A 12,530-nucleotide genomic window follows, 5' to 3' on the forward strand; every position below is an offset into this window, starting at 1 on the left:
CTGGTTTTTACTGACTCCTAAAGGTAAAGAATGGTCAAACTGAGCGGCTTCCGGCCTCCTTTAACGCCTTGTTGTTTTTGGGCAGATGGCAGCGACCTGGACGCCGTGAGTCACGGCAGCCTGGATAGCTCTGCCGACACTAACCCGGCCGAGCAGGGCCCCTTCGCCAGAGTAGACCCCACTGACGATAGATCTAGCACAGGTACACTTCCACCAGCTGCTGCGTGGCCTCGCCTCTCATCACCAGCAGCCATCTTGTTCTACATCTCTTTTCTTTTCTCACAGTGACATCTGTTATCCTTCTTCTTCCTCTTCATGTCTGCCACTCACCGACCGGACTCTTCCTCGTTTCCCCCCTTTTTGCCTGTTCTTCCACCTTCCTTTCATCCTCTTTTTTTTTTTTTTGTTTGTGTGCGTGCCTCACCCGTCCCTGGTGTTGCGGCTGTGGTTTCTGCTGTGCTCTGTCCCTAACCCTGCCCCTCACTCTGGCCCTGCCTGTGTTGCCCTTGCATGCAGTTGGCCGTGGGGGCGGCGGCGTGGGCGCCAGGGGCCTGCAGGCCCACTCACTCTGGGGGGGCTGTGAGCTCAGAGAAGCCACCCTCCATCCAGGTAAACCTTTCTATCAGCTGACTCGTCTACCTTTTCTCTGGTCGTGTCTCATCTTACCCGCTGTCGTACATTTTTGTTTTCACTCCTGTTGACACCACTCATCAGTGTTGTGAAAGTTACTGAAAGTATTGCTGTATGTGTCTTATTGAAGATGCTGCTATTTAGCAAATTCCATCACAAGTATAGATCAGATAAATAAAATCCAAGCTGTTTCTTAGCAGAGCCACATTGTGCAACTTACAGAAAATTAAAAAAACCTTAAAAGGAAACTGTCTGATTGCTCCCTTCAACTGGGGCGTAAACAGTAACGTAAACATGTTGAGCATTCTAATTGTAATAAAGCCAATAATGTAATAAAATGGCAGAACACTTCTCACATGAAGTAGTGTTAGAGTTTGAATCCTCAGACTGTCTTATCCACTATGCCTATTTTTAAGCCGACTGCACAAAACTTAAAAAAACAGCTTATAATCATAGGAGATGCATTTTATTTCTGTATTATTGCATTATTTTTCTGAAGCTCTAACATTTTTTTAAAGGATTTTTTAATACTTTTTCAATAATATAGCAACTTATTACATTATTGGCAAAATGATATTCTGATATTGGATGAAATATCGTTTTAGCTCTCTGGAAAGTTATTATGTTCTTGGCTTAATTACACTGAAAAATACCGAATGTATTCCATTATTGGACATTATTGTGCTGTCGACTGTTGGAGAGGGGTCCAGTTTTTTTTTTTTTTTTTTCCTGCGGGATGGGAACTGGGGTTAAAACGCAATCAAGACATAATTCACTTCACCTGTTATTGAAAACTTATAAAAAGTATCAGTTACTTTGACAAGTGCCTATTGTATTTGATTTATTGTTCTGGGCTTGTAATAAAAATGTGCACACACCAGCACTACTGAAGTGTTGCTGTAGCTGTGAAGTGCAGTCGAAGTTCAACACCAGTGAATTTGAGGAAGATGCTCTATAATCTGAATGTTAGCCCTCCACTCACTACCGCTCGTCTCATTCAAGAGTCAATCTCAACTACTTACAGGCAATGTCTGGGTACACCCTGGACAGTTTGCCGGTCCATTGCAGGGCCAACACATTGACACGCAGCCACACACACTCACACTCACACCAGAAGCAATTTATGGCCACTAATTAACCTCACATGCTTGTTTTTGCACTGCAGGAGGAAATCCACTCACACAACATGCACAGAACATGCAAAGTGCACACAGCGAAGGCCTGTCTGGTATTTGGCCACGTACTTTCTTGCTGTGAGACAAGAGCACTAATCACTGCTCCAGCATGAAGGTCAGCACTTTCTGAAAAAAAAGAAGGCATATTTTAATGTTAGTTTTACTCACGTTCCAGGTACTTTTATGTATCTATCAGAATAATGAGGCATTTCTCCTCCAGAGAACAAGAGTTTGCTGAAACTGAGCAACAGCAGCTCCACAACTGTTACAAAAGTAACAGCTACCACTAAAGCTAGGTTACTTGTTACTGCTCATTATATAATAGTTTTGTTTTGGTTTTTTTTTTTTTTACTTCCAAAACCAGTGGCATTACAGTAATGTGTTATTCACAACCCTGCTTCTCTTGGGCTTCTCTCTACCACTGTGATGTCGGTTCTTTTCTTTGCTCCATCTTTCTATCTGCAACATCGCAGTCCGCTGCTCCTCTCACACTCCTCTCCTCTCCTGTTCATCTCACTCTTACCCCTCACTACCCGCCTCACCGCTGAGTGATTTGTCATTGTCAATTGTGGCGAGTAATTACCCAGAGGCACGTTCTTTTTGATTACTGAAATAATTTTAATCATGGAGGAGAGACGGAACCTTGGCGGGATCTCTGCAGACTCTCTGAGGCGTAGCCACGGCTCGCGGGTCTGCAGGTGGGCGGGACCTCGACGTGCAAGTCACTGATCGCAGAGGCTGGAGGTCGAGTTGAGTCACGTTGCGTCCATTCGCACATGGCTTCATACTGTATGAGAGCCGAGCTGTTGCAGCCTCATGGTTTATTTAAAGATGACGATCAGAGAGGTTCATAGGAAGGATAAAAGAGGAGAGCAAATCTTCAGACAGCTGGTTGCCTGGAGACCGGTGAAGTTCCAGAGGCAGACGGAGGAGTCTGCTTCAAGTCAGAGCAGTCAAATTCATTAGCAGCTGTGAAAACGCAGTTTGTTTTCATACAGTAAGTGTAGATCTGTGCCTGCCCCGACGAGCAGCCCTTTATCTGTCTCCTCACTCCTCACTATGTGCCTCCCAGGACTGAGCAGATCAAAGGAATGAAAGGCCTAGCTGCTTTTTTTTACCCTTACACCATGATGTGCGTTTCGTTCACGCTGATCAGCCGTAACATTATGACCAGCTGCTGAATACTGTGCTGATGATCTTTTGCTGCCAAAAACGGCCCTGACCCATCGAGGTGTGTGTATACGAGTGGATGTATATTTCTTGATGCTGGCAGCAGATCCTGTAAATCCTGCCAGTTATGAAGTAAAGCCTTGATGGATCAATCTTTGTTGCTCATCTTATTGTACTGATGGTCAACTGGATTTAGATCTAGAGACTTAAGACTTAAGTCAAGGTACCTGGTCAAACCGTTCCTGAACCATTATTGCAACTGTCTTTAGGGATTATTGTTTCCATGAAATGATGGTCTGCTTATGCAGGTGTCCCACTGTTCAGGAGCAGAGCAAAGAACCACAATGCCTCTGCTGGTTGCCCTTCCCCTCCATAGAGCGTCCTGATGCTCTGTTTCCCCTGGATTATCCACACAACCAGCCATCCGCATGATGTCAAAATAAAACATGACGTTTCTGACCAGACCACCTTGTTCCATGATGCTCTCATACATGTGGTGAACATGAGCCCCTAGACCGATACGCTGCTGTGTTTGCTGACACTGAGTTAACTTTGCAGCACTTTAGACTGATCTGGGTTTCACCACACCACACGCATGCCCCAGTGAGGCCCGGCTGCTCCTGGCCCTGTGACTGGTTCACTTTAACCTGATAGCTGCAGGCATGGAAGACCATATGGGAGCTGAAGTTCTGCAGAGGCTGTCACCCAGTCGTTGAGACATCACCTTATGCGTTAGTTCTCGCTTCTCATGCATCTACATTGAGGACAAAATGCCCATTTGGTGCGCAACATATGATTCCTTCACCTGTGAGGGTCATAATGTTGTGGCTGATCTGTGTACATCTCTTAAAAGAGATGAATATTTTTGGTTGGATTCAGTGAATAAACAGTTAAAAAACAATCTGCATTCTGACAAAACACCGGACTATTTGAAGTGCAGTAATGTTGAGAAAAGAGGAGATCTTTATATCCACTTTCAAAGTGTCTTCGAGCTGTGAGACCCTGTGGTTTACCACCGCATCTCAGCATACTTGCATCCCTTTTCTTGTATTTCATTCATGTCGTTCCTTTCTCTTTGTTTCGTAGGAGATCAGTCAGATCTGGGTTACAACTCCCTGTCCAAAGAGGAGGTTCGGAGAGGAGACGCCGCCACGCAGGACGCCCCTCTGGACAAAGACGACAAGAAGGAGAGCGACTGCAGCTCCCGTCAGTATTCCGTCTCGTCTGACACCTGATTTTTCTGCGGACCCGCTCAAAAGACAAACCCTGGCTTGGCAGCATTGTCACCACATGGGATTTCCCTTTCCTCTGCCTTGATCTCTCCGTCTGCTCCTGAGACAAATCATTCCTTTTGGTTTCGAACATCAAAGCATTTCCAATTGTGTGTTGTCCTCCAGTGAATTGGTCTAAGAGCAGTGTTGTGTTTCAAGCTGTGTGTGTTTAAAAAAAGAAGGCTGGTTTTAAATTGCAGTTTCTGTTTGTAGTGTCGGAGACAGAAAGCACGAAGGGAAGTAAGGACTGCCTCCCTCAGCTGGACTTGGAGATCAATGCGTCTTTCAAGCCCCGCGGCATCGTTCGCAGCAGTTGTCCGTATGAAGATAGAGCCAGTAAACCAAGGAGCTCCGCCAGCACAGGTGACCCAACCTCACTGTTATATATTTGTAAAGTAATTTTACCCTTTTGGTGTTTTTTTTTTTTTTTTTTTTCGCCCTTCCATTCAATTTTTAGTTGCCAGACAATTTGGCATAAATGAGCAGTGTCAAAGTAAGAGTGAGCAAAATAGTGTTGCAGAAATATGAACTCTTGGATCTTTTTTGAAACTTGTGTGTGCCAGCCAATGTGTGAGTTTTTTCTATAAATTCCACAGGAAAATAAAGAAAGTGTGGTTTTTACTTCTAATGTAATGAAATCTAACATACTTTGGAACATTGTTTACAATTTGTATTGAAAATTTAGTTTAGTTTTTCTGTAATGTTATATAGTTTCTGTAGGTCAATGAGCTTCAAAATTACAGCTATAGATATGGAGATAGAAAAAAACACATGTACAATATATACAGTATTCGCTCATTGAAGATAAAGCAAAGCAAAGAGCATACATATTGTGTGAATTTAGGATACCGGTAGACTAGTGCCAACAGATCACCAGTGGACACAGCCACAAATACTCACGTTCACAGTTAAGAACAATTAAGGGTCACCAGTTAACCATAGAGGAGTGTTTTTTGGACTGCAGGAAGGAATCGCAGTATCCAGAGATAATCCACAGCACACAGGGACAGCTTGTGCCTGTTGAACTCTTCTGTAGCTGAGGTCGTCAAATTGGTTTTCACCCACAAAAATTGGACTCAATCTGACATTTTAACTGATGATGAGCGACCGGCCTCTGTCCTTGTTCCAGGCCACGTCGCAGGCCTCCTCTTCACCACTTCCCTGGATGAGATTGGCGAGGTCCGCAGCAACAGCTTGCTGAGGAGACATAAGAGCACTCTGGAGGAGGTGGTGGGCAGCGCCAGCAGCGGCTCGGCCATCGACTGGCAGGGCGTGAGGGGCCGCCGGCTGAGCGGCGACACCGTCGGCAGCAGCGGCAGCGGCACCACCGTCCTCGGCCTGGGCATGAGTCAGGCTGAAACGGACCCGGAGAAGATCGCAGGCCACCTGGGCGCAGACGCCAAGATCCTCTCCGGCGCCAACTTCACTAAGAGTAAGAGGCCTCACTCGCTGACTCTCGGTGGATTAGAGGAGGTGACTGGAAAAGCAGGCAGAAGTCTGGATCCCAGGCAGGAGGAGGAAGAGGAGGAGGAGGAGACGACAGAGGGGCAGGACTCCAGCGATGAAGACAGGAGCAACACAGACGCCATTTTTGACTTAGAAGATTTGGATTTAGACAAACCAACCACTCAAGTCAAGCCCTACAACAAATCTCATAAGAAGCCGGTGGAACGCAGCGCCAGCTACGGCGGCGTGAGCAGTGTGACTCCCAGAGGGGCGGTGAAGCGAACGGGCATCGAAACCGGCTTCGACCCTCTCTCGCTCCTGGCAGCCGAGTCGCAGTCTCAGCAGCAGAGCGAGGATCAGTACGCAGAGGGCGACGAGGCCAGCACGGCCAGCGCCCGCAGGAACCTGGCCCGAGAGATCGAGCTCTACATGAACCACATGGGCAGCCCGCTGAGCAGCCGCACGCCCAGCATGGACCTGCAGGACCCCGCCAGCCCCCTCCTGCTGCACCCCTCCTCGCTGTCTGCCCCCCGCAGAGCCAGCCTGCCCCACAACTCCCCCCTCAGGAGCGCCGGGATGCCACGCTCCCGCACCTTCCAGCCCCCGTCGCCCTCCCAGCCCATCGCACGCCAGCGCCTGTGGTCGTCTCCTCCCTGTCGGAGCTCCAGCACGACGCCCAGCCCGAGCCCCCGGCCCAGCCCCCGGCCCAGCCCCTACAGGGAGAGAGCGGACAGGATGAGCCTGGCCTCTCCCTCTCCCTCCTCTTCCTCCTTCGCCCTGGACACTCTGCTCACGCCGACTCTGGACGTCTTTAAAACCAGCATGGTCTCTGCTGGGAAGGGCGTGGCGGAGAAGGCCAGCCGCTGGTATTCACGCCTGGCCACGTACACCACACCCACAAAGGTACAGTGTCCCCTCCAAAAACAGTTTTTTTTTTTTTATTTTCACAGGACTGACGCCCCAGGAAAATTAACTTGGAAAGTTCCTGAAAAATGCACTGAACAAATTTGACACAGTAACTAGGGATAAGAAGTTTTCTCGCGAGGTTTCTTCACCTGTTTGTGCTTAAAACAGCAGATTTTAATTTCAGCAGAAATGGTCCAAGTTTCAATATGTAATTCCTAATTTAATAGAGGAAAGAGCTTTTCCTTCTCAGTGTTTCCTAATGCGTTGCAGAATTGAGCCGTTATGTTGGCCAAAGCCTCTTTAAGGAGAATTATGTGAGAACATTTTAACACTGCAACAAGTCTGTCTCAGTGGCCAAAATGGCCCAAATCCAAACTGAGCTCAAAGTTGTGAATAATGCTGCCATCTAGTGGCCACTTTGGTCCAAATTATTATTTTACTTGAGAGCGACTGTCCATAAAGCAAATACTGTGCAGTGTTTGTGTCATGCTTCTAGAAAACTAACAAATAACAATAATGTGGTTGTTAGGAGTCATTTTAAGTCATACTGTCCCAATCAGGAAGAAGCTGAAGCTGACCTGTTGGAATCAGTGGTGACCCCAAAAAGATAGTTTAAGGAAGAAAGCTTGTATTTTGAAACTTAGATAAATCCCTGATGATCCAGTTGTTGAGTTTGTGCCAAATCAAGTAGTCTATCTACACATCTGATCCATCCCTCCATAACCTTCTACTTCACTTTTATTTGCTTTAAAATCGGAAAGAATCTGAAGAGAACGTGACCAGCATGGGAGGCATTAATGATCAGAAACTTTTGCCACCAAAATAATATGAAGTCTTCAGTCACAGCTTGTTGGTGAAAACATGTTCAATACAAATTGTAGAGATTGTTGTGGGGCATTGAATATTTGTGATATATATACAGCTAAAGAATATCTTGTATCTTGTCAAATAGAAAAAGAAAAATAACAGTAAAATTGGCCTTTGATGTGATATATTTACTGGGTCAACACTAAAACATGGTTGAAATCGTAGTTCGGTTTATTTGGACTCTCTTGTTATAAATGTTCTTTTTCCCAGTTTCAAGTTAAAGAGTGAGAAACTGATGATGGTACTGAATCCTTCCACTTTCAAAGTTTTGCATTTTGCAGTTTTCGCATTGGCTTCATGTTGCGTATCCCTGCAGGACGGACACAGCGATCGCCTGAGCGTCGGAGATCCAGACTGCTCCTCCCTGCTGGACGAGGACGACTGTGGAGCGTCGGAGTGCTCAGTAGTCTCGCCACAAAGGAACGGCCCCGTCGGCCCCCCGGGGCCCCGCAGGAGCCCCAGACGGAGCCCCCTCCGCAGCCCCTCTGGGGGCTCCGGCCAGGGGAGGCCAGCGTCTCTGCTCCCCGGTGAGCTCGGCCGGCGGCACATGTGACTTCACCATCTTCAACAACCAGTGTGACAGCTGGAGAGACCTCGCCGTGTGCTGCGCTTAAAAAACCGTCTCTTCAGAGAAACATTAAAATGCAAAACCGCACAGTGGAAATCTTCCACTCGGTGTGATCGCTGATCATTTTTGCTGAATTTGGAATTTGCAAACTAATTCACACATTGACACACGCTGCATCAGTTGGAAAACACCCCAAAAGTATGAGTGATTGTAGTTGAAGATCACTGCAAACAGGAGGTGATTTAAACATTGTCTGGTGATCTTAAACAAAGCAGCACTTGTTTATCTTGGCGAGAGCAGAATCAGTAGCAGAGCTGTTAAACTGGCTCATGTAGGCCTGTCGAGCGCGCTGCATGGAGTGGCTGCTGAGTGTGTGTAAGTGGTGTGTTGAGGCCATGTGCTGTGATAACGTCCTCTTCACGCTCCTGCAGGATGCGTCCTCTCCCCGCCCGGCTTCCCTCTGCCAGACAAGTCAGACCTCGGCTCCTCTCGCTACACCAGCAACACCAGCATCTTCAACAACTACGCCATGGAGGTAGAAGCACAAGAAAGACAACAGAAACACTATGCTATATCGCTTTTATAGTCATTATTTGAACTGAAATATTGTTACTATAATAAATATTTGTTTATTTTTGGAAAGAAGGCCGATAGGCTCACTGCTGAACTGGATGTGTTTGATTTCCAGCTGCTGATCTCCAGCTGCTCTCGCTGTAAGACCTGTGACTGCCTGGTGTACGACGAGGAGATCATGGCCGGCTGGACGGCGGACGACTCCAACTTGAACACCACCTGCCCCTTCTGTGGAAACCCCTTCCTGCCCTTCCTCAACGTGGAGATCAGAGACATGCGAGGTCCCGGCAGGTACAAGAGACACAAACACTTCTAATACAGATTCATGTATCATTAGATCAATTTTTAATCCCAATTTAATTTTTACTACCTATTGATTAATTAGCATACGATTGGAAACATTTTAGTCAATTCACTAACATAATATAACACAACTTTATTCTATTATTTGCTTTCATTCTGCTCTGTAACAATATTCCATGTTTATTGGTGGAAAGTGCTTTGAATTTTGTTTTTGCTATTTTACAATTAAAGTTTGCTTTAAAGGCCGAGCTGCTCTAAAGATGAACTGAAGATGGACTTAAACTCTGAAGAGTTAAAACTTTTGAAAGCGCTTCTTTTTAAAGATGTAGTAGATTCATTACATGCATTCTTGTATCATTTCTGGAAAATACTTCATTTTCCCTCACATTGTTTAAAATAAGCATCTTTATTGAATGCATGTCTGAAAACATAATAAATTCTGAATCATCAGACGTTTTACAAGAAGCTTAATGAACCAAAACTACTGTCAACAAATATTTTCTCATTTTTATTTTATGTGGTCTTCTTTAATCAGGAATTTGTTACTTCACTCCGGCTTATTACCTTTGGGGTCAGTTGTCATATTGGCATTTAACAACTTGACAAATAATTAGGTATAGGTTTGAGAAAAACTTGATGTGATTCTGGTGAAGATGTGCTTTTATGTCCAGGAAAAGATTCTCCTCACTTCCCATACTCCGTCTTTCCATCTTCCCCGCAGGCTTTTCCTGAAGGGCAGCCCCTCCGTGGACGAGGCGATGACGTCCTCCTACTCCGCCTCCACAGGTTTGGACACGGGGACGTCCACCTTGTCCACACCGTGTCCCACGACAGCCGTCTCACCCCCCTCCCCCATGATCACTGTGCAGGAGTGTTCAGGAAGGTAAACACAGGAGAAATGTGACAGTTTTGTTTATTCATTGGAAAATGTTCGTTCTGTATCATTTAATGAGGGTGAGAACTTCATGGTGATGTCCTGGAGTACTGCTAGACAGCAAAAGAAATGTAACGAGGAGCAAAACCTTCAGTCTGCAATTAAACGATCGTCCCTAATGCAATAAATACAAGGAAGAAAAGTCCTAGCAAAACACACATCACCATACTGAAGCTTTCAGTAGCTTCAGTGAAACAAAACTCCCTCAGGTTATTAAGATTAGAGGACAGCTAAATGCTGAGGCCATGAAGGGGACCTCTCCCTATTATCTTTATCTTCACAATGAATTTTAAGTGAAGAAGAGGCTGATCAGTAACTTCAGTTCCACTTCCAAAATAACTCGTGGCATCAATAATGTAGAACAGCAGCCTGTTTCTCTATTCGTCCTGTAATCTGACTTTAATTCACTTGCCGATGCAACATGTCATTCTAGTATACCTTGGTTGAAAATGACCCTGTGTGAGGATTACATGCAGACACTTGACAGATTTAAAATCATTCAGCACAAAACGTCTGAATAATTTAACACATGGATCAAGGTTCCAGCCGAAACACACATATAAAAACAGATGGTCAGGTCCTTTCAAAGTATTTTATCATCTAATGAGTCGTATTTTTTGTAGTGTATTTGTTAAAGAATATGCATTCAAACTATAACAAATATTTTTCAGAATGTGTTTGCAAGTTATTGTATAGTTCAGGTTTTGCCAACATTCGCATCCAGCCTGAAACTTGAACTAAACCAAATAAAACATGACCTGCTGTAGAACCCTGGTTAAGAGGAAAACCGGCCCGATGTGCAGATGTCTCTGGCTACTGGCATTTCATTTTGTTTTTGGATAATGTGGTTCAGGCAAGAATATTGAACTGAAGACTGAAAATCAACTGATCTGAGCTGACACACTCAGATTTCAGCTGAAAGTCTGATCCAGATTTCACTGGAAAAAAAACAAAAACAAACAAAGCATCCAGAAGGTTCTTGTGTTGCTCGCTATGTGCGCTTGGATGTGCGGCTGAATTACACAATTATTTTTTGCAGCTACTCTTTATGCAGCTCTCAGTTTGTGTGAATGCACAATGCTTTTGAAGTAGAAACCTCATGAAGCTGCACCCGACACACAGACACACAGTCCACATCTGCATTGTAAAAGAGGAACGCGAGCAGAGCTGCAGCACCTGGCCCTGACAAAGCTCTGTGTACAGATAACAGCTAAGAGCACAGATTTCTTCACTATGATCTCAGGGCTTCATTAATAAAACCATCTGTGTTGGTTCTCTGTTCTCAGGGTTCGATCCACCAGGGTTCACGGCATCAACATCCCTGCAGACCGCCGGCAGGGGGCGCTGTCCCTGGGGGCTCCCATGGCCCGCAGCATCAGCGCCTTTGACCCTCTGGATGAAGCTCCAGGATTCAGCCGCTGCGGCGTGCCGACGTCAGGGAGTCTGCCCAGCCGTCTGAATGAAGCCACGGTACGTCCACACAGGAGACGCTGCGGACTCAGCTCTCCGCAGGTCATTGACCAGGTCCAGCCGTCCATCCATCCATTATCTAACCGCTTGGTCCTTCTCGGGGTTGCGGGATTGACCAGGTCCTCTTTTATTTTTATTTTGAGAGGATTCATCACCTTTTAACACAGTGAGCGAGAGTCACACTCATCTTGAGTTCCTTTCATTTTGGTTTTGAAGTTTCAGTTCCTGACCTCTCAACAAGCTGCTTGCCTGTTGTCCTAAAATACAAATCAATTATTTAAAAATCATCATGAGATTTTTCTGGATGTCTGTTGAAGTGTAACTAAGGTAAAAATTATCTTGAGGGGGAAAACTTGCAGAATCAGCAGTGTATCAGATACTTATTGTCCCCGCTGTAGTGTGTGGTGCGTTAAGTGAACTTTGGTGCTCTGAGTGACTGATTGATCAGATTTGATGAATCGAGCACCGCTTCATTTCGCTTGTTTCTTCATTCCGACACCTCTGGCTACGCGGTGGTGTAGTTGCTGGATCTCTCACCTCATGATGAGACGACCTCGGTTCTGCTGCAGGCTTGAGGTGAATTGTAGAATTTTCCTGCAAGCATAAATGTGCGCTGATCCCTCTCTTTCATTTCTCTCCCTCCCACCAGGACCCTCTGAGCATGGAGTGGCGGCTCCACAACCCCGAGCCCGTGACGGTCCCCTACTTGAGCCCGCTGGTGCTGTGGAAGGAGCTGGAGAGCCTGCTGGAGAACGAGGGTGACCCCGTGATCACGGAGGCCGACATGGTGGACCACCACCCCATCATCTACTGGAACCTGCTGTGGTACTTCAGACGTCTGGACCTGCCCAGCAGCCTGCCGGGGCTCATCCTCACCTCCGAGCACTGCAACAGAGACTCGCAGGTCCGACAGCAAAACGTCACCAACAGAATGACGCCTCGCTCTAATAATATTAATATAACCTAAGGTGTGACGCGTGCTGCGCTCCTCCCACCAGATCCCTCGTGACTGGATGTCGGAGGACAGTAAACACGTGTTGATCCAGATCTTGTGGGACAACCTGAAGCTGCACCAGGAATCCATCCAGCCCCTCTACATCCTGTGGAACACATACAGTGAGTCTCGCTGGGACCAAACTCCGTGTGTTAATGTGATCAGAGGTGGAGAGGCGGGTTGAACTTTAAAGATACTCAGAATGGCATCAGGAAAAAACTGA

General features: G+C 46.2%; 1 protein-coding gene across 1 annotated transcript in view; it reads left to right on the forward strand.

Moving 5' to 3' along the window:
- Nucleotides 1-12,530, forward strand: part of LOC115386896 (C-myc promoter-binding protein-like) — an 86,356-nt gene that overhangs the window by 68,077 nt on the left and 5,749 nt on the right. The window contains exons 21-31 of the mRNA XM_030089355.1: nt 86-202; nt 4,062-4,181; nt 4,460-4,609; nt 5,376-6,595; nt 7,782-7,992; nt 8,465-8,568; nt 8,722-8,897; nt 9,631-9,792; nt 11,130-11,313; nt 11,963-12,217; nt 12,312-12,429. Of these exons, the coding sequence (XP_029945215.1) occupies nt 86-202; nt 4,062-4,181; nt 4,460-4,609; nt 5,376-6,595; nt 7,782-7,992; nt 8,465-8,568; nt 8,722-8,897; nt 9,631-9,792; nt 11,130-11,313; nt 11,963-12,217; nt 12,312-12,429 (2,817 nt within the window). The remainder of the gene's footprint in view (nt 1-85; nt 203-4,061; nt 4,182-4,459; nt 4,610-5,375; nt 6,596-7,781; nt 7,993-8,464; nt 8,569-8,721; nt 8,898-9,630; nt 9,793-11,129; nt 11,314-11,962; nt 12,218-12,311; nt 12,430-12,530) is intronic.

Source organism: Salarias fasciatus, chromosome 1 (assembly GCF_902148845.1).
Source record: "Salarias fasciatus chromosome 1, fSalaFa1.1, whole genome shotgun sequence".
Taxonomy (NCBI): domain Eukaryota; kingdom Metazoa; phylum Chordata; class Actinopteri; order Blenniiformes; family Blenniidae; genus Salarias; species Salarias fasciatus.